Genomic DNA, 20,874 nt, shown 5'->3' with positions numbered 1-20,874 from the left:
GAGCTCAGGGTGGCAATTATCTCAGATGTGTAGAAACAAGGTGCAAGAGTCGCTCATGAATATCCTTTTTGGTTTTGCACTAACATCAGAAGCCACCCATAAGATCCCACCTTTTGAAGGGACAATGGAAACATTCAATTGGTAGTTCCCTTAGTGAAATATGCTGTTGTTATGAATGCCTGCTGTGCATCCTGTATTGTTAATACTGTCAATTAGGAATGGACAACTAGTGATCCAAGGGCAACAACCAACCTATAAAATTATTTTGCTTGGTTTGGATGAGTGCTTGTGAAGGGGCAGAATTTGGACTGAGTGCTACAGACTCATGCAAGAAAGCTCCATTCTGCATGGATTTTTCAAATGTCAAGTCTGTCTTCATATATCACACATGTGAGATAAGCATGCAGCTGCCTGTGCTCATTTCAAAAGAGCTAAAAATGAAGTCTAAGGAAATGAAGCAGTGAGCAACGTATGTAGAGCAGAGAATCCTATTTTAGAATCAATGTCAGATGAGCCTTTTCAAATGGTTAAAATAATGTGGTGCCCATATCTTGCAAAACCCTGTAGGAGGGTTTGTGGACTTAACGGAAGCATCTGGTCCTTGCTCTGATCCAGCAGAGTCTTTTTACATTCTTAGTTAGCAGTTGTCTATTGAACTTTTTCAATTTCAGTTTTACTGCAGGGTTGTTTGTTTTGTATTTTGAATTTTCTTAGGTGTAATTCTTTCCTCTCCCACTCTCTCACACACAGCACACACACTCACACATCCATACCTCCATCCTCCCTCAGTCTTACCTGTATGGCCATCTCTTCCTTGGTGATTGAGACTCAGCACATTCTGATCAAGAAGAAACTTGACCAGTTCTATGTTCTTGCCATAGGTACACGCACTACACAAAATAGAAGTTTTTTTTTAAAAAAAATAAAAATAAATCACAGATAATAAATTTGAATATAGCTAGTCAACAGTGTATGAGCATTATAAACCACATTAAAGTGATCTAGCATCAGAAAAGCTTTGTGAGTATCAGTTGTACAAGACTCTCCTTGTAAAAGCTTTCAAACCTTTTTACCTTGTGCAGGCTAGGCCTTACTCCAAGTGACTTTGCTGAGCAAAGTAAGAAGATTGGCTGAACAGAGCAGGGCTTTTACTATGATCACCCTGAGGCTCTGGAATGGTCTCCCTGGGGAGGTTCATAGCTACTCTTTCCTTCCTACCATCACTAAACCTTTTTGGGAAGAGTTTTCTGATTTTTGCAGTGTTTGAATACAGTCTAGATTGTATTGCAAATATTGCTGTCTAAAAGAGAAATCCAAACTACAGATGGGCAGTGGCAGGGCGTGACTGCATCCGCAGGGCGTTGCTCATGGTGGCTGGGGCTCATGGTGGGGGGCAGTCAAAAGCCTACTCTGGGCTATGTCACCTTGGAGCCATCAAGTGGATCATGGGTCAACTCAGTCCCATCCAAAGAAAAACCCATTTGGAGCTTTTCACAGGCTACCAAAGCCTTTTGGGCAGGCAGAAGGGACAGTAAGTTTCCCTCCATCCCTCTCAACCTCCTCCAGGACAGCAAATCAAAGGTTTGTATTGTATATTTTGATGGAAGCCACTATGAGCACAGGAAGAGTGGGTTATAAACATTTTAAAATATGGAAATAAATGCAGGATTTCTGCCTTGTTTTCTGTTGTCTTTCTCATATCATAAGCCTTAACGTATGACTGCTTTATAAAGGCACCATAATGCTCTTCCATGGCCTTCCTGAAGTAAGTGTAATGCAGAAAAGTTTTATACATGTGTCCACTTGGAAACAGATATTGATTTACAAAGAATCTGGGAGCTGTTCTATGCTGTTACAGTTTAATTTGCACTGGACTCAGAGCGTCAACATATTGTTAGATTAGGAAGAAGCCAGGAAAGCTATAGGTATAATGTTTATCAGAGCATCTAAAGTTTCCTCCCATACCAGCTTTTGAGAAGGCTCTAATCTGTATCCCAACTGAGGCAAGACAGGGCTGATTGGGACATAGAAGGCCTTCTCTGTAGTCGCGGACAGACCAAGGAACTCCCTGCCTTTGGAGTTTTGTTCCCTCCTCATTCATTGCTTTTCACTACCTGCCAAGACCTTTCTATTCCAGCAGGCATTTGATCTGACAGTTTGGGGGACCCTTCAGTGGCCCATTGTTTTGTAAACTAGTTTGATCTGTTGCACCTTTACTGCTATTTATTTTTGATGTTGATTGATTGATTTCTCTTAGATTTTACTGTTGGATTTTTTAAAAATCCTAAGCTGCCCCGAGCACTGAAAATACACTGGAAGGGCTGGACATATATATTTTTAACATAGACATAAAAGCATGTAATATACTACAGCTTCACCCGTAGTCACCGTACTATTTTGCAGATAGGTGGGATTGTAAGTTTCCAACTTTAAGCTCTTAACATGAGAAACTATTTTAATAAATACTTGGATTTCCCCTCCTATTGCTATCCTTCTCATGTTATGTCTATATAAGAAATGGAAGTAACAAAGGTTTTGTGGAAATGCAAAGAATTCTTGGAGAAGCTTGTTTGTTTTAAGGAAAAAGGCAGGCAACTGAATTACAGATTTTATTGCTAGCACACTTCAGTAAGAAATACTTCCCAGATGTTTGAAAGATCAAAATACATGTTACCATATTAATTATTTTTTCCACAGCACATTTAGTATTCAAAATGCTTTACAGGTCTCATTGTTCACATCCTCACACCTTTTACAGCTAAGGAAATGACTTTGAGGCTCCCACTGCATATCATGTGGAGATTCTTTTCTCTGTGGTTTTTCTGTAACTCACAGCAGCCTGAGGAGGCTGTATCTGTGGAAGATGACTGGGCAGGGAGTGGCTCCTTAGCCCTTTACCCTCCAGCCATTTCCCTACACTGCTTTTTCATATAGAGAAGCTATGGGGGTATCTCTTCTTCCTGCAGATGAAAAAAATGACTTGGGGAGGAACATTTTCAGCTAAAAAATATTGGAGGGGGAAAGGTTTCATTAGCCTTTTTAGTGCATTTAACATTACATGTAGTTTGGCTCACAGGCTCACAGGAACCTGCCTAATAGTCTAGAAGGGCGATTTGCACTGGGGTAGGTAGATCCTAAATATTTAGCTCTTGTTAATATCAGTGGGACATCTTCAGGACTAACTTCAAGAAGTGACTGTACTAAAGAAATCTGAAAGAGAGACTGGCAAGAGGCCATTTATGCTTTTCATGTATGATATGCTATTGATTACTGTACATTTTTCTTAACAGATCTGTTTAGTCAAGAAGATACAGAACTGGGTTTGTATAAGCCATATCACCATACACAACTTCAGGAGAGTTTGCCTAATCTCTATGTTATTTATTACAGCCCTCTTCAGGCATTCATGAATTAGGACAATCTAAAGAATTCAAAATGTAATACAATAAAATACAAGAAATAAAAGAAGTTAGATTTGCATCCTAAATAGCTCTTATCAATATCAGTGGGACATCCTCAGGGCTAAAATTCAAGAAATGGCTGTACTAAATAAATCTGCAAGAGAGACTATAGAATGAAAAAAATACTATTAAAATGAATATAAATATTTAATGTGATGGATATGCCATCTCTGTCTTCAACCACAAATTCACAGAGACACTATGGACCACATGAATGAAGCTCATGGGCCACTGGTGGTCCACAGAACACAGTTTGGGACCCCCTGGTCTAGCTGAACTCCCTGTTCAACATAGGAAGTACAATGCAGCATGCAACATCAGTATTCCTGACAGACAGCCACCTAGCCTCTGCTTAAATACCTCAAGTGCTGTTGTGCACAGGTCCTGCTTTTAAGCTTCCTATAGGCATCTGGTTGGCCACTGTGAGAAAACAATGCTGGATTAGATGCCTTATTGGCCTGATCCAGCAGGCTCTTATGTTCTCCATTGGAGAGTCCATCAGCTACCGAGGCATTCTCTTCCAATCTTGTGACTTTCTCAAATGAAGGGCACAGGTGGGCACAGACATATATTGGCCTACCTGTGAAAGGCCGTTTCACTGAATATATTTTCCTTGGTGAGACTTTCTGTTCCTGAAAGTTGAATTAATTCCTTTACAACTTCAAACTTTCCATTGTAGCAAGCACTGGGGAGAAAAAAATGTCAACCAAGTGTTTTAACAGTCAGAGAAGATGAGCACGAAAAGAAGAAATGCTGTGGAGTGCTCATTACTCACAGATGCAAAGGTGTGTCTCCATAAATATTAACCACATGGGGCTGGACTTCAAAATTACTTTGGAGCAAGAACTTGACAATATCATGATGTCCAAATCGAGAGCAGAAGTGTAGAGGAACATGGTCTTCATTGTCTTGAGCATTCACTGCCATTGAACCAGAAAGAGAAAAATAAAATTAAGCAGGTCATATTCAAAGCAAGCTTTCCCCACAGATCACAGATGTGGCACATAGATCATGTGGAACTGAAACTGGAATAGGGGAATGAGTTAACCCTCCCTTCCCTCAGTACAAAGGAAATATTATTGAACCATGTTATAAAAAATGAATATCCGATCTCCAGATGCTCCAGAGGAAAGTGCGAGATTCTTCCTATACTTCCAGTGAGCTGAAATGGGGACACCACAAGCTATCTTTCAAAAGTATATCCAACTCTATCTTGAACCCAGTGGAATTGTTATGGAAGGGATCCACTCTTTCTCCCTCTCTACAATGTGTGCACACAGCAACTTTCCCACATGAGCCCTTCCAGCAGCAGCAGGCCACATCTCAAAAAATAAATTCCTAAACTTGAAGGTAACTTATTAGATAAATAACTAACTTCCAAAATAACATTTCAAAAGGTACAAATGGCTTCCTATCACAGAAAATGCTTATGTGCACATGCCGAGTGTTTTCACACAGGGAGAAAGGGAAATCAAGCTGTATCTGTCTTCACACTCCTGGGCTATGGCCATACTCTTTGGAATGAAAGGGATGCCCAGGTACATGCAAGACAGAGAAAATAAATGCAAAACAGCTAGGAAGACTGGCAATTACCGGGATTGGAGTAGGCAGTGGGGAAGAGGAGTTTAAATTTTTCTTCCCCCGCTGCAGTTCTGATAAAACGTCTTGGCACCAGCAGGCAGCCAGGCACCTGCTGAGAGCCCCTGCAGCTGGGGCTGGGGCTGGGGCAGTGGAGCTCCCGACCCATGTTCCCCCTAGCATCGAGTCCAAAGGAGCAACTGGACAATGGTATGGATTGCAGAGCGGGAGATCCACTCTCTCAGATGACACCATGCATGCTTATATATGTCAAGTTGCACCACCTCTTACGTCTGGGGCGTCAACACATTAGTGGGCATGCCTGCCATCACCCAAGATGGTGGCAAAGACATGTTGACACCCCCACTGCCATCTTGGGTGATGGCAGCCAACATAAGAGGTGGTCAACCGGGCATATTTAAGGACACACACACATGAGAGAGTGGGGGCCCATGGTGGTCTCGTGCCCAAGGGTCAACAGTGGTCTGGCACCAACCCTACTGATGAACCCCCCCCCCAAGCTGCTATTTTCACTGAGAGGAAATCTCCAATTGGCACCACTGGAGGGGATTTCCTTCCAATGCAAATAGCAGCTTCAAAGGAATGATTTTTGTCAGGACTGCCAGGAAAGGATGAAGGGACTAAACTCCCCCTTCTCACTTGCTGTGATCCTAATAATTGCCAGCTGACCCCCAGCAGCTAATATTTGCATTTTTTAAAGTGTGCACATTAAATTCAAAGATGGATTTAATGTCATGTCTTAGTTTGGCCTTAAATAAAAGAAGGCTGAAATGTTTTGATGATACTGTTGTTGATATGATTTCTGAGGTTATTTAGTTAGTGTTTTTAACTGTATTTTTATTCTGTTTGTAAGTTATCTAATGACTATTTCTGATGACTAAATAAATAAAACAAATGTCTGACATTAATTGTATTATAGTATCTACAGTATAAAATGTTAGCCCTATAACATTTACAAATCAATATGTAATGCTTAATGTGGATCCCTTACTCCTTATGCAGACTTACTCCTTATTGAGCTATGGGGAAGGATATGACCTGTGTGTTTTTCCTTTTGTCCACCAGTAAAAACACTACTTTTCAAAAATCATGATTGCTAATGTTCCAGAGGCAGGTAGACCCCTCCTGAGTCTCTGCCTGTGGTGACAGAGGTCTGTGGGTTGTGCTCTGGAGCAGCTGGGGGAGACAGCAGTTGAGAATGGGAAAGTGGAACAGGCAAAAAGGTGTTACCCAGTGCTTTGATCCTGATCCAAACTGAGGAGGTAACCCATGGCAACATTTGCTCTTTAAAATAATTTAAGACCCACATATATAGGAGACCCAGTCATGGATGTTATGCAGTGGCATCTAGTTTGGCCTCAAGGTCAGCACTCTACCCACCACAACACACTGCCCATCAAATATTCTGACTGGCTGATATAGGACTTATCCTCTGAAGCTGCTCCTTGAAGATACTTTTCTTGTAATTGCCTGGATTGTGATCAGTTATTGCTTCAGCAATATTTATTAAATATCATGGTGGGTGTTGCAGTTGAGGGAAATAAGGAAGCATTGTTGTATTAACGACCTTTTCAAAGAAATCTTGCTGCCTGCATATTAACAGTGTGGAGCAAAATGACGATCCAAAAGGCAAGAGTTAAAAGGAAACAAGCACCTGAATTATTACAGAATGAAAGAGAAAGCAATGCTATTCGATATCAGAAAGCAATGTTCATCCCTGCATCTCTTTTATAGAGTTCTTCAGTGTATTGCTTCCATCTTCCTTTTATTTCATCTTGGCCAGTCAGTGTGTTCCCCTGTTGATTATTCAACATCCCTACTCTTGATTTTAATTTCCCTTTAATTTCTCTAATCTTTTGGAATATGGCTCCTGTTCTACCCTTTTTGTTGTCCTCTTCTATTTCTATACAATAACTATTGTAATAGTCCTCTTTGTCCCTACGTACTAGTCACTGTATTTTAAATACTTTTAAATATTTACTCCAGTTCTGATAAAAGCTGTCAGTTAATACATTTAGACTGGGGGCAGGAGGGTTTCTAACAATCAGTGGAACAGAATTCCGGAAATGTCTCTCTTCCATATGATTCTCTATGAAAGGCATATATTGCTATGTGATGGAAAGGTCTTACCAATAATATGCATGCATTACTTATTAGTAGTAGCATGAGTTCATGCCATAACATCATACATCCTTCATGCATTCCATCATTTACAGAAGGAGATATTTCAAAAATGTTTAAGAGAGAATTTTAAACAAGTGTCTTGGGGTAGTTCCTGCATCTTGATACCGGTAAAATCAGTTGCCTTAGTTACCAGGAGTCAAAAGTGTAGAAGGTAAAAGCAATAGGAATAAGGAAAATAAATGAATATAGTTAAAATGCTTGTTAAAAGCAGCTAATCCTTCCAAAGGTTTGGTTCAAATAACAAGGCCTCAAAAGAAGTGTTACTTCTGAGTGTTTTTTTAAAAAATAAACATCTATGCCAATAATCTGGCAATAAAAGTGCATCAAAGGATTTGGAGTTTTGCTCACGTTCCTTGCTGGATTCATGCCTTATTTCAGTTGGCAGTCAAAATCCCAGGTGCACTTTTGAAAACCTCCAGTCTTTGACATATTTGCTTAAATGAAAAATGAAACAGATGAGCAAAAAAAGCGATTCATAATGGATTTCCATTTTAGCAGCATATTCTGCATAATATTCCTAGTGTAAAAATCATCAGGAGGAAATCAGGCAAGGGATATGGGACAGGGTGCATAATATTTCTTGCTGCTGTGCCTACCTGTTTGCATAAGGGAAATCTTAGCTGTTGTATGGATGGGAAAAAGCAAAATATGGACCGGATAAGTATGGCATAAAAAAGGAATGCATGTGGCCTGGATAGTTCATTGGATTAAGAAGGCCACTGGATTGGGCTGATGGGAGTTGTAGTTCAAAAAGTAACTTTCCAAGCTCTGGGAATAGGTTAGCACTGCTGATTTTAAACTGGGAGGCGACTTGTGATGGCTATTGCTAGTTGAACTCCCTATTTATTTATATTTATTTGAAAGTATTTTTTAAATTCTATGATCTCCCGGCTGCAGATACCACCTATTTTGTCCCCATGCCATCATTTTTGGAGCAGATGGTCACTTGGCCCTGGCATGTAGGCTCTATACATGGTGATGTATAAAAGAATGTAGGGATGAATCTTCATCCCTTTCCCTTCCCGTCTCATGTAGATTGGAAGTGATCTGTGTTCTGGAAGCAAACATGGGCTTCTGTCATCCCTAAAACTCTGTCAGTTTGCCCTATGTCAGTCCTAAAAAGGAGTCAGTGGGGGGTTGCAGGAGTGGGATATATCCCCTATATGCCATGTGAAGTTGACATTGGGGATGCTCAAATGAGCTCAAGGCTCATTCCTACACACACATTTCACAGTAAAATGTGAAACGGCTGACAAAAACATTGAAACCCCACTCAAAGCTCCACTTTTCCGCTAACTCAGACCAGCTCTTGTGGATGTAGGCACAGCCCAAGGGTGAGGGAGGGAACACAGCAGGTGAAAACTGTTTGACTCACTTGTTCTTTGTCTCTGACACTGATATGAGACCTAGCATGACCTTGAGCATGAAACCACTATGGGCAGTTAATGTCCGAACTGAAGTCTGTGATATGCTCGAGGATACACAGAAAAAGGATAAGAAGAATATTTCAAGAAATATTCCAGTTTACTGTTGGACTCCCCACACAGTAAAGATTTTAAACATGAAACAGCACTGGCAGCATCTGACCTTAACTTGAGAGAGTTCCTATTGTGTATGAATAAGACAGCCTGCTGTTGTATAATGGATTTTACAAAATCCAATACTGAACTAAACAGTGACATTATAGTGCACTCCACTTATAACATGTGGGGTTACAAGAGATAGCTGCCTGTAGTAAATAAGAGCAGTCAAATATGTCGTAGATGGAAACGAATAGTGACTGTTCCTTCCGACCACCACAGGCAAACTAAATTTGCACCACTGTGTCTTATACTAAGAGGTGTTCACTGTACATATTTTACAAATAATTAAGACTTAACCTGCAAATATTTTGGGGGCGACCTTTTGCATCCTCTTCAGCTTTCATCTTGAAAACTGCTGAAAGAGGAAGGTGTGTTTTACATGGGGGACAGTATTCATACAACATGCTTCTCATTAGACTTAAAAATAACTACAGACTGAACGCTATAAGCAGACTGTAGCTACAGATGAAACATGTAAACAGTACAGCTAAGTAATTCCTTCAGATAAAAGGATCCTAAAAGGATCCAGTTCCTGGTCACCACTCAGGTTATAGGAGTGCTCTTGTTTTTAATCATGGCTTGTCGGACAATCTGCAAAATATCAGCTAAGAGGATCCCATTTACCAGCCTTCTACTCCAATGACAATATCAGTGAACAAACTATCTATGGAAACTGAGAAACTGAACAAAAATCAGTGAAGAAGACCATAACGTACATGTGATTGGGCTTTGACAGTTTCCTTTCCACTTTCCCAGCTGCATATTAGAAGGGAATGAACCTGTCTTCGAAACTCAAGAAGAATGGGAAGTGGAAGCAGCAGCACAGGATCGGCAAGGGAATTTGGGATAGGGTGGGGGGAGGAGGGAAAAATACTAGAAATGCAGTAGGAAAAGGTGAGTCACAAGGTGGCTGCTGGGGAGAAAGGGAACAGGGGCAGTATTTAGAACCAAGAAGTGGTAGCAAATGGGCCATGGGTGGGAAAGATTTTGGTATTAGGGTTACCAGCTTCTGATCTCAAGCAAGTTGAATCTTTGAGCAAGGTCAGTATGTAGGTAGCTACTAAGGTAGAACTTGTTGGAGCCAGGAAGAATCTAATGGATTAGGCCAGAGCCAAGAATCTGGTGAGTCAAGACAATCTGGAGTTCACTGATTTTTCCAATTCCAGAACTAGTTATCTGATACAATACGGGCTATCTGATTGGATGAGTAAAATATTGGCTGGTTGACAACCATATTTGAAGGGCAGTTCACTTCATCAAGTTTCTCCCTTATGTAAGCTAAAATGTAAATGATCTCAAACTCTACCTGGTTGCAAAAGGATTGGTGCAAACCCATTTAAATCAATGGGACTTAAGCTAGTTATGGCTAACTTGTCCCATAGATTTCACTGGGTCTACTTGAGGAACATAGGAAACTGCCTTATACTGCATCAGATCAATGGTCCATCTAGCTCAGTATTATCCGATTGGCAACTGCTGTCCAGGGTTTCAGGCAGTGGACATTCCCAGCCCTACCTGGAGATGCTGGGGACTGTACCTGGGACCTTCTGCATGTATGGCAGATGCTCCACCACTGAGCTACTCAGTGGTGAGTAATCTCTGGTAAGACTAGAGACATGCTTACTGTTGTACTGGTTCCAGTGCATTTCTACTTATCTTTTCTCAAAACTGGGGCACACGACGCTAGTCAAACTCCATCCCTTTTTATTCTTAAAATCTCGTCGGACCAGGTCCAGTACTTTTTTTAAAAAAAAATCAGCTTCAGGGAGGTCTTGCAACTGATTGGTAGATCAACCCACTTGTCTTCCAGGTGTGGCCAATGGAAACACTTTGCTGCAGGCTTAGGCAGAGACAATAATTGGTCCAATTCTTTGCTGTGAGCGGTCCTGAAAGGTCTGAAGGCAGCAGTGGGGAAGGGAGGTGTGGCCAGCAGAGGGCACTGTTGCTTCAAAACACAGCCAGAAAAACCATTAAAGTGACTAGTGTGCCCACATCTTAAGACCAAGTCTGGATCTATCCCATAATGTTTGTACGGTTTTCATCTTTGAGGCTAGTTGTCTCGGAGTGAGTTATTTATTTTGAAACATAATGTATCATATGAAAATAAATACAAAATACATATTATTTCTCCTGTGACGAAGAACTCTTGGATAAATTTTGATGCATTAGCACCAAATTACAGGATATAGCCAAAGGTGCCCTAGAGATGTTGTCACACATCAATCCTGTACACATCCTGCTCAGGTGACAGAAAACCTAAATGTTCCAGGAAGTGATGTTAATTAAGCACCATCCATTCAGTCTCTTTTCCCGATCTCATCTGCCTTCATCAGTCAACAGGCACACTTAGAAAGCCCACTTCAAAGCCCACTTGCCCACTGACTAAATCCAAATTTGCAAATGACATTCAACTAGGAATGGAAGAAATTTATCTTTGCATATTCCAATATGAACTGACCTGATCCACACTTCCTGGACTAATTTGCAGATCAGAACTTAATTACACACCAGCTTTCATATTTCCCAGATCTTCCAAGACAGCTCAGTATAAAAATATATTGATGAATGCATGTTTTTTTGGGGAAAAGCATATTCAGAGAGAAAATACATTTTTAAATAGGTATTTAAAGGTAAATTTTCATGCAGGCTTTAAAAAGAATTAATGAAATTGAGTGGATTTATAAGCGAACATATTGTGAAAGTGGCACAGACTGGAAATAGGCTGCCTCTGCCCACATGCAGTGTTATTTTGAAAAGAGAGACTTTTAGCCCAGAGGAGTGGGGCTCAGTTATCCCCCATATGAAGAAGAAGGCTAGCCATTTAATATTAGTATGTGAGCATCCAAAATTTACCACAGTGACTTATTAAGTCTCTGAAAGTGAAGATACAACTGATGCCTATTGCTTCGTGGTTTAACTGCTGCAGATGGATGTTAAAAATGCAGCTGAACCATAACTCTATATGCCGAGATGCTCGCAAAGGACTTGATGCTATGAAAGATCCAGTGCCCAGAGACAGAGTAGGGGTCACAGACCTGCCCTTGCCAGCAAGCAATCTTCCCCCAAAGAGCACCCTCTACATTGGGGGAGAGTAAAAACCCATGTCAGCAACCAGTCTCTGAAACATACTTGAGAAAAGTTCCCCCCCCCCAGAACCTGAAGGACCTTGGGGGCAGGGGGAGAGAGGTGGAAACATGGTTTCTGACAGGATCTTGCATGATTCCATATCAAGCGGAAGGAAAAGAAGGAAAAACCTTGACACTATTTTTCATTGCGCAAATGCTTCGCCACATTTGACAGCATTTTGACCTTTTCGATCCACCTGCATGGACCCAGTCTTCTCCCCTGGCTTTCATGACCTGAAAGGCTGCTTTTAAATGGCTGACCAGTCAAAACATGTTATACCAAATAGGTCAAAGTACAGAGGTAATACGTGGTTAAATTTCAGAGAATGCTTTCAAAACAGCTGGAGCTAATTGTAAATAATGAATTATTTTCCTTCTTTAATGCTTGCAACTCTGTCCTCAGTTACCATAGCGATTTGAAGTTTCAAAATGTGCTACTTTGAGGCTAAAGCATTTTCAGCTTCCAGGTTCTCTACTGCTGCTCTCTTTCTCCCAAGAAGATACAGATTTTAAAATAAATCATATGTAGCAGTGTCCTCTTCTTTAGGAATAAATTAACTAACTGATAACAAGTCCTTTTCTGCGTTGTATGATGGATGCACACACCATCTCTTTTCCTCACCCCCAACTCCCAGTATTATAATTATATTGGTTCAGTGCACACACCTCAAGCTTTAAATATCAAGGGTTCTCGGTGGAAAAAAAGAATTACTTACAAATCTGAGTCATACTGCTTCTACAGATTTTAATTAGGGAGTAGGAGGTATGTAACACATTCATGACTCACAGAGAATATGTTAAATTTATACTGGCAGGTACTACAGAGTAAGGTGTGCGTGAGTGTGTGTAGCAGTTTCCATTCCACTGTGACACTAGCAGAATGATACCTGAGGAAATAAGTGGCGTAAGGGGAGAGGGTAATGCTTCTGAGCTATGTGTAAAAAAATTGAGAATATATATATTCACTAATAGGCAAAAAAACCCTTGTGGTTTAAGAACGTACCTATAGATATTTCTATCAAACTATTAAAAGCAGGGAAATTGGGCAGCTATAGTGAATGCACCAGGGGAACAGGAGACCTGACCTCCTCTCTGAGATATTGTACTACCCTACTAATTTGTAAATATGCAAACACAATTTGGGTTGGTCTTTTACAGTCCAATCCACTTCCTGTGTAGCTTGGAAGAATTTGGTAACATGTGCCTCTGAGCATATGGTGAGTGGTGGCAGCACCAGCAATCAGGATTACATCTCCAAAGATGGAGATTTTTTTTATTTTGTTGGTGTTCTTCTTACTTTGTTTTTTTTCCTGTGTTAATACTGTTTCTACAAAGAATCTAACCTATAAAATTATATTTATCTCCTTATTCATCCTAGAAATCTGTGCCAAATTTATTTCATTAATCTCAAAGCCTTTTTATCAGTCAGTGTCATATGATGGTGAAGACAGGCATTTGTGTTTCCAACTGGAAGTTATATTCTGTGTCTATTTTGGGTGCATTAACAGTTGAATCTGAAACTGCAGTTTGATATAAAATCAGTCTGATTACAATATGTTGCTACCTAAGCAATGAATCTAGCTGTTGGGGGTGGGGGAAACGGCCTGCCCAAGATGCATGTTTTCAGCCTACTATGCTTAACCACTTCACTTAAGGAAGGGTGGGCATGGTCAATTAAAAACATAGAGCACACCTACAAATTTGCTAGAATATATTTCATCTCCCACTGTTTTATCTTGTGCAAACTGAGAAACTCCTAAACAGCAAGGGTTTTTTTTTGCCTATTAGTGAATTTCTCTGCTTATTGAGTTCAATGGGATTTACCTCCCTGCATTCATGCTTAGGATAGATGAAAATGACCACGGGGGAGGGCGAGGGGAGAAGGAGAAAGGGCAGGGGAGAGGAGGAGAAGGGCAAGTTTGATCACTGCATACTTTCTGAGTTCAGTGGGATTTACTCCCATGCAATCATGCCCAGGATATGTGAAACTGATGCATGGGAGAGGAGAAGAGGGAGGGAGGGCTTTAATGGGCAGGGGAGGAAGAAGAAGGAAGAGGGGAGGGGAGGGAGAAGAGAGGAGGAGAGGAGAGTGGAAGGAGGGGATGGGGAGGAGAGAGAGGGAAGGAGAGGAGAGGGGGAATGGGGGAAAGGCGGGTCTGATCGTTTGCAGGCTTACTGAGCTCAATGGGATTTACTCCCATGTAATCATGCTTAGGATAGGTGAAACTGACCTTGGAGGAGTGGCAGGGAGGGGTAGGAGGGGGAAGGGGAGAGAAGGGGAGGAAGGGTAAGGGTAGGGAGGGGTAGGAGTTTGAGTGAGTGGGTGAGCAACATGTGGTCTCCCACCCAAATTTAAACCAAAGCTGACCCTGGCCACATCCACACCAGGTCTTTATTTCACTTTGGACAGTCATGGCTTTCCCCAAATAATCCTGGGAAGTAGAGTTTGTGAGGGGTGCTGAGAGTTGCTAGGAGACGCCCTGTTCCCCTCACAGAGTTACAATCCCCAGAAAAGGGACTGTTAAACCACTCTGGCCACTGAAGCTCAGTCAGGGGAATAGGAGTCTCCTAACAACTCTCAACACCCTTCATAAACCACACTTCCCAGGATTCTTTGAAGGAAGCCACGACTGTTTAAAGTGGAATAAATGTCTGGTGTTGGTGTGGCCCCCTGATTAGCCAAGCTAAACACCTGTGAGTCTGGCTTTTAAAATACTGACAGTTGGTTCTTACTAAGCATGCCCTACATTATAATAGAGTTCAATGTTAAATTTCTTAAATTAATTAAAAATCAGTTGGACTTTTTTTTTTAGTTTTAAACTGCAGAGGATGAAAGTAAGAATATGCGTTAAGGTCAGTAATAGGATTACAGGTACTCTGTTAACAATTTTTAATTAATTTCAACAAACTATGAGGCCATTTACAGAAAAAAGTCCAACAGGGGTCTGGATTTTTTCCTCTTGTTTTACACCTTGAATTCTCGATTCTCTCTGACTGTTTTGTACATCGCCATGAAAACTTTGAGGGTTATTAAGTAAGTGTCTCTGAGTTCAGGACTATGTATTTTGTAAGGTTTTGTTTTGAAAGGAGCTTACGTCATAGGGTTGCCAGGTTCATGGCCTGAGACTGATCCTGTATCTTTAGGAGAAGAGAAAGTCAGCCAAGTGCAGGTGTTCTTGCAACACTGTAATGGGAAAAACCACAAGGTGGAATTCTCCCTTCCCCCTGCACAACTTTTAAAGATACAGAAGACCTCCTGGAGGCTGGGCCTGGCAACCAAGAGGTCTTATGTATCTTTAAAAGTTGTGCAGGGGGAAGGGAGAATTCCACCTTGTGGTTTTTCCCATCACTGTGTTGCAAGAACACCTGCACTTGGCTGACTTTCTCTTCTCCTACAGGATCAGTCTCAGGCCATGAACCTGGCAACCCTAGCTTACGAGAAGCAGCAGAATGGCATGGGAGGTATTTTCAATTTAACATTGTGGAATGCTGGCTATAGTATTCAGCCTCTCTTGTGGCTGTATAATAGATAGATAGATAGATAGATAGATAGATAGATAGATAGATAGATAGATAGATAGATAGATAGATAGATAGATAGATAGATAGATAGATAGATAGATAGATAGATAGATAGATAGATAGATAGATAGATAGATAGATAGATAGATAGATAGATAGATAGATAGATAAACACAAACACACACATATATACATATACATGTGTGTGTGTGTCACATGTATCAATGCATTTTGCATTTTCTTGGCATTTGCTAAGTCAGAAGAGGGATGGAGCTGCAGGATGGCCATCCACATGAGTGGACAAAATCCTCAGTGGGCTAGGAGGTTGATTGCAGAGTTGCCACTTCCTGGCACAATTCCTATGCCTTTGAATTGCTGAAATAATAGGCAGGCAATTAATAGGTGAAGTCCTGCCACTGAATTCCCTTTCCAAGGGATGCAGCATCAGATGAATGTCTACCTGGCATATAGCTGTTAAAGGCACAACACTCTACCAGATACATGTAGGAGAACAGTCTGTCCCAAAGTCTTCTGCTCTCTTAAATCACTGCCAGTTCTTTCTTGCTGTCTTTTGTGCCTGGAATTACCTCCCAGAACACCTGTTTGGTGACACCTTTCTTCATACTTTCAAATCTTTCATCACAAGTCAGCTTTTCTGTGTAGCCTTGCACTTAACACTCCCACCCTCCATGTCTTCAGCCTCTAGGGAAGGGGCCACAGAGTAGCTCAGTGTTGCATCACATGCTTTGCATATAGAGCTCTCCAGTTCAGTCCCGTTGTAAAGGACCTCTGGTAGCATAGCACGTGGAAGAGCTCTGCTTAAGACCCTGGAGAGCTGCTGCCAATCAGAGTAAACAATACTGGTTAAATGAACAAAAGATTATGGTAGGGGGCAGATTTCTATGCTCCCTAGTGAGACGAAACCATACACATGTAACTGAATTTGCTCACATTCATTCCACTCCCTTTGTCCCTGTATCCCTGGTTGTCTTATGTTTTCTCTTCCAATGCTGAAATTTAGATCTCCTTTGACTCAAGTCCTTTGAGTAGATACTTGTCTTTTTCTTTGAGATTAAGCTACTCTGTAAAAAAGCAATGGGGAACCTCCAGGCCACAGGCCCAATTAGGCCCTGTGTGGGTCCCATTTTGGACCATTCCCCAAGTCCATTCCCCACAAACCATACCCATTTGTCCCAAACCTGACATCATATGTGACATTAGGTGTGGAGCAGGTATGGAGGTGGCAACAAAACAATCAGTGGGAGCTTCAAGCGTGCTCCCAATTGTTCCTTTGCAAGGAGGGCTCCCTGGTTGTTGCTGACTGGAAGCCCCACCGGGAACTCCCTAGTGCAGCTGAGGGAGCTTGCTTGGTCTATTTTGAAGCAGTTTGCATTAAAGCTCTGTTTTAGGAAGCAATTTGAAAAGAGGAAAGTTCCTCTGAAAGTGCACTGCAGTTTGAATGTTTCAAGTCCCTTTGAAGGGACACTCTCATAGCCAATTAGCTGATTGCCAGTGAAAGAGTGCCTTCAGAGGGGCTTGTTCCACTTCAAAGCGTGTCCTAAAACAATATTTTTGAACTCTGACTGGAGTCAAAAAATGATAAGAAAAAAATGGTAGAGAAATGCAGAGAGATGTATATGAACCCAGACATTTCAGACACCAGACACCCTAATGTTCACAGACCGGTCTGAAGTAAGCAGTTAAATTATGGGTTGTAGGAAGAAGCAGCCAGTGGGCAAGGGCAGTGCCATGCACCTGGCCTCCCGTCAGCAGCAACACTACTACTGACTGGGAGGCAAAGGGGTGAGGCAGCGGAGAGGTCAGCACTGTGTGGGTTCACCTGTGGGAGCACCAGATTGACTTCACTGGTGTACCCACCCAGTGCAGACCTCCTCGCCATTCCCTCTCTCTCTCCCAGGAAGCAGCAACAACGACACTGCCAGGAGACCAGGTGTGTGATGATCCTCCTGCCAGCCGACTGCTCCCAGTTGCAAGCCTCTACAACACATTTCTCATAACTTACCATCTGCCTTGCTGCCCTCCTCCAACAAAAGTTTTGCAATATTAAGAAATCCTTTGGCTGAAGCCAAGTGAAGGGGCCTGTCTCCAACTTCTCCACTCATGTTCGCATCAGCACCAAATTTCAGCAAGAGTCGGGTTACCTAACAATATTGTATTAGTCAGAATTAAAATGGCAAGGAACAACTGTATGTTTTTTTTCATGAAATCACAGAAAAGTACATAGATTGTATACATTAACATTTGGAAATTTTGTTTTGTGTACCATCAAGGGCATGTTATATTTACTCATTGTCAAGAGAATTTGACTTATTATAGCCTGGGTTTATAATTAAATGATATGTTGACAGAACATACTTCATTGGCTCAGTAGCAGTTGCCAATTCTTTCTTTTTTTTAATGACAAATAGTAAGAAGATGGAAAGAGCCACAAACCGATTAATTTAACTGATCTAAGCAGCAAAATAAAGTAAAATGCCCATAAATTATATATGTCCAAGCTATAGGTTACTCCCCCCACCCCCGAAAGCCAAAACCCTTATCATAAAAGCACCATATGCATTTTAGTATAATTTTACAAAACAATCAAAATAAAACAAACCAGCCTTACTCACAAAGATTTTAATGAATGAGGAGATGAATACACACACACATACACACATTGTGCATACCATTACTGAACGTATGGCTATAATATTTTCAACTATCTGTGTTGCCGGACACAGTGTCCAAATCACTTTTGGAAATGGCTCTCCCCCTTCAATGATATGGGAACTATATGCTGCCTAAAAGCTGTGCTCGAATAAAGGCAAATGCACAAGAACCCGGGTCTGCACCCTTTGGTTCCTGCCAAAGCCCATACTTCAGCAGGGGTCCGTCTACACCTTTTGGCAGTCGGGCAGTTGCAACAGCTGCCAGCAATCTCTAGACTGGCCCTCTTATTCTGGGCAGTGATGAAGATTGGACCCAGAGGGAAAGGGTGAGAAAATGGGTAACAGCAATGGCAGAAGCAAGGAATAAGTGGGCCTCCTGAGTGGGGAGCAGAGCTTGGAAAAGTTACTTTTTTGAACTACAACTCCCATCAGCCCCAACCAGCATGGCCACTGGATTAGGCTGATGAGAGTTGTAGTTCAAAAAAGTAACTTTTCCAAGTTCTGGTGAGGAGGCGGATTTACCAATTGAGGGCAAACACCTCTACTTTCCCTACTTTCTCTGGGCACTCTGTTGGAGGGGCCACATACTGGTGGCTAGAGCCAAAAGTAGGTGGGTCCTTCTGCATTTCTCTCTCTTTCTGCCACTCCCCTGCCCCTCTTTTTCCTCTATTCTCTTTTATCTCTCTTTCTCTGTCACCCTTACCCCCTTTTTCTCCTCCTTGCCATCCACATGAAATTAGGCTTAGGGCCACATAATTTAGGCCAAAAACCAAATGTGTCTTAGGATGCCCACCTATGAGCTAAACTAAGAAGTTTATAACTGCCAGTGGAGCTTTATGCAACCTCAATATGCCTTGCATTGTCACAAAAGATCCTAGCTTGCCTGTAGCAAGTAGGCCGATGTCCAAGAACTAGGTCTCAGCATCCCTGATATGTTGCCAGAAAACCTGGGACATACCCTGTGGGTCATGCAGTACAGATATTTGGGGCAGCATAACGTCTTTCAGAAAGTGACTTAAACATCAAGAATATGAAAAACTTAAGTGCTAACAGACTCAAACCAACACAGCTATAAAGCTACTGTCAAACCTGATGGCTTTCTGCATAACTTAGCATGTCTTCTTCGAAATAAAAATGGATTCATATGACCCTTCTTTGCATGAGTGATATATTTTATCATGCCAATCTGTGTCGCAGTGGTGTGGGAAATGAGTTTTATCGCTTTACCACATGTTGTTCAGATCACTGGTCAACTGATAATGAGCTCAGTGAAAATTGTTCTTTCTTACTCTTGAAGAAGTGATAATGGCAAATTGAGGGTGAGTTCTTACATGCATGCTTGTCATTTGATGAAAATAACATGTAGTGATGATGGAGGGAACAGCCATCACAGATTAAATGCCACAGACAATTCATTTCATCTCATATAATCTCAAACACAGTGCTTTTCTATGGAGCCTGTTCAACCATCCAACCATGAGTTAAATGGTGTATTACCGAATTCTGTATGTGCATGTGTAATCCAGTCTTGAGTTGAGACAGCAAGAAGCTGATTTGTTGTCACTGAGCTGGTTCACACATTTATATATATCACTCTCTCTCTCACTGCTTGATTACTCAGCACTTGATGACTTATAGCCAAATGTGTGAACAGTTTCCATTGGAAAGAGTTGTGACCTATCACAGTATATTTGTGTGGATAAAGCCCATGTCTGCTTCTGTCTCTTGTCTCTATGAAGCAGGGGATACTATACATTGCACATAAAATTCTCTGTCTGTGATCATACAGTGCCTTCTTTGCCATACCTGTTCATGGCCATAGTACGCTGCAATATGTAAAGGGGAGAAAAAAACTGCATCTTGAACATTGACATATGCTCCATGTTGCAGAAGAATATCGACAGCCTAGAAGAAAAAAAGAAAAGGAAATAACCTTATTAGAAACACTGCTACAGAGTCACTTTGTAGAATATAGGTTGTCCTACTCAGACCACAGCAGACCCACTGAAATTAATGAACCTAAGTTAGTCACATCTCAACTTCAATGTGTCTACTCTGAGTAGGACTAGCATTAAATATCACCCACTCAATCTGCAGTGTTACATCTACACTGCAAAGAGACTATAATGGAACACTGAGTGGATGCTGATTGTCATTACATTGTCCTATAAATATAGTTGGAAATATATTTTCTAATAAAATAACTAATTTATGAAGGCAGGAACTCTAAAAGGATTATACAGCTATGAGGGTAGCTGTATACTATAACCAGAGTGGTTTTTTCACATTCCGCAATGTTAAATTGAAAATACCCCCCATGCCATTCTGATGCTTCCCATAAGCTAATTTCAAACAAAACCTTACAAAATTTATAGTCCTGAACTCAGAAACGCTTGCTTAACAACCCTCTCAATGTTCATGGTGATAAACAAAACAGAAAGAATCAAGAGTTCAAAGTCTAAAGAGAGAGAGAAAACCCACCACCCCTTTTGAACTTTTTTCTCTGAGAGTTCTCATAATCTGTTGAAATTCATTAAAAATCAGCCATGTTCACAGAGGACCTGTAATCCTGTTACTGATCTTGCTCCATACTCTGACCATCATCTTCTGCAGTTTAAAAGCTAAAAAAATGCCTGGCTGATTTTTAATTAAATACATTTTGCATTGAACTGAATGATGTTAGGCATGCTCAGTAAGAACCTACTGTCAGTGTTCTAAAAGCCAGACT

General features: G+C 41.3%; 1 protein-coding gene across 1 annotated transcript in view; it reads right to left on the bottom strand.

The window, feature by feature from the left end:
• The window catches only part of TNNI3K (TNNI3 interacting kinase), a 273,974-nt gene that overhangs the window by 190,784 nt on the left and 62,316 nt on the right, over positions 1 to 20,874 (bottom strand). Inside the window, exons 7-11 of the mRNA XM_061633422.1 lie at positions 19,953 to 20,051; positions 17,498 to 17,636; positions 4,237 to 4,381; positions 4,042 to 4,146; positions 796 to 890 (exon numbers count right to left, since the gene is read on the bottom strand). Coding sequence (XP_061489406.1) covers positions 796 to 890; positions 4,042 to 4,146; positions 4,237 to 4,381; positions 17,498 to 17,636; positions 19,953 to 20,051 — 583 coding nt within the window. The remainder of the gene's footprint in view (positions 1 to 795; positions 891 to 4,041; positions 4,147 to 4,236; positions 4,382 to 17,497; positions 17,637 to 19,952; positions 20,052 to 20,874) is intronic.

This window comes from Rhineura floridana, chromosome 6, assembly GCF_030035675.1.
Source record: "Rhineura floridana isolate rRhiFlo1 chromosome 6, rRhiFlo1.hap2, whole genome shotgun sequence".
Taxonomy (NCBI): domain Eukaryota; kingdom Metazoa; phylum Chordata; class Lepidosauria; order Squamata; family Rhineuridae; genus Rhineura; species Rhineura floridana.
The sequence above is the reverse complement of the archived record's forward strand: the minus strand, read 5'-3'. Positions and strand labels throughout refer to the sequence as shown.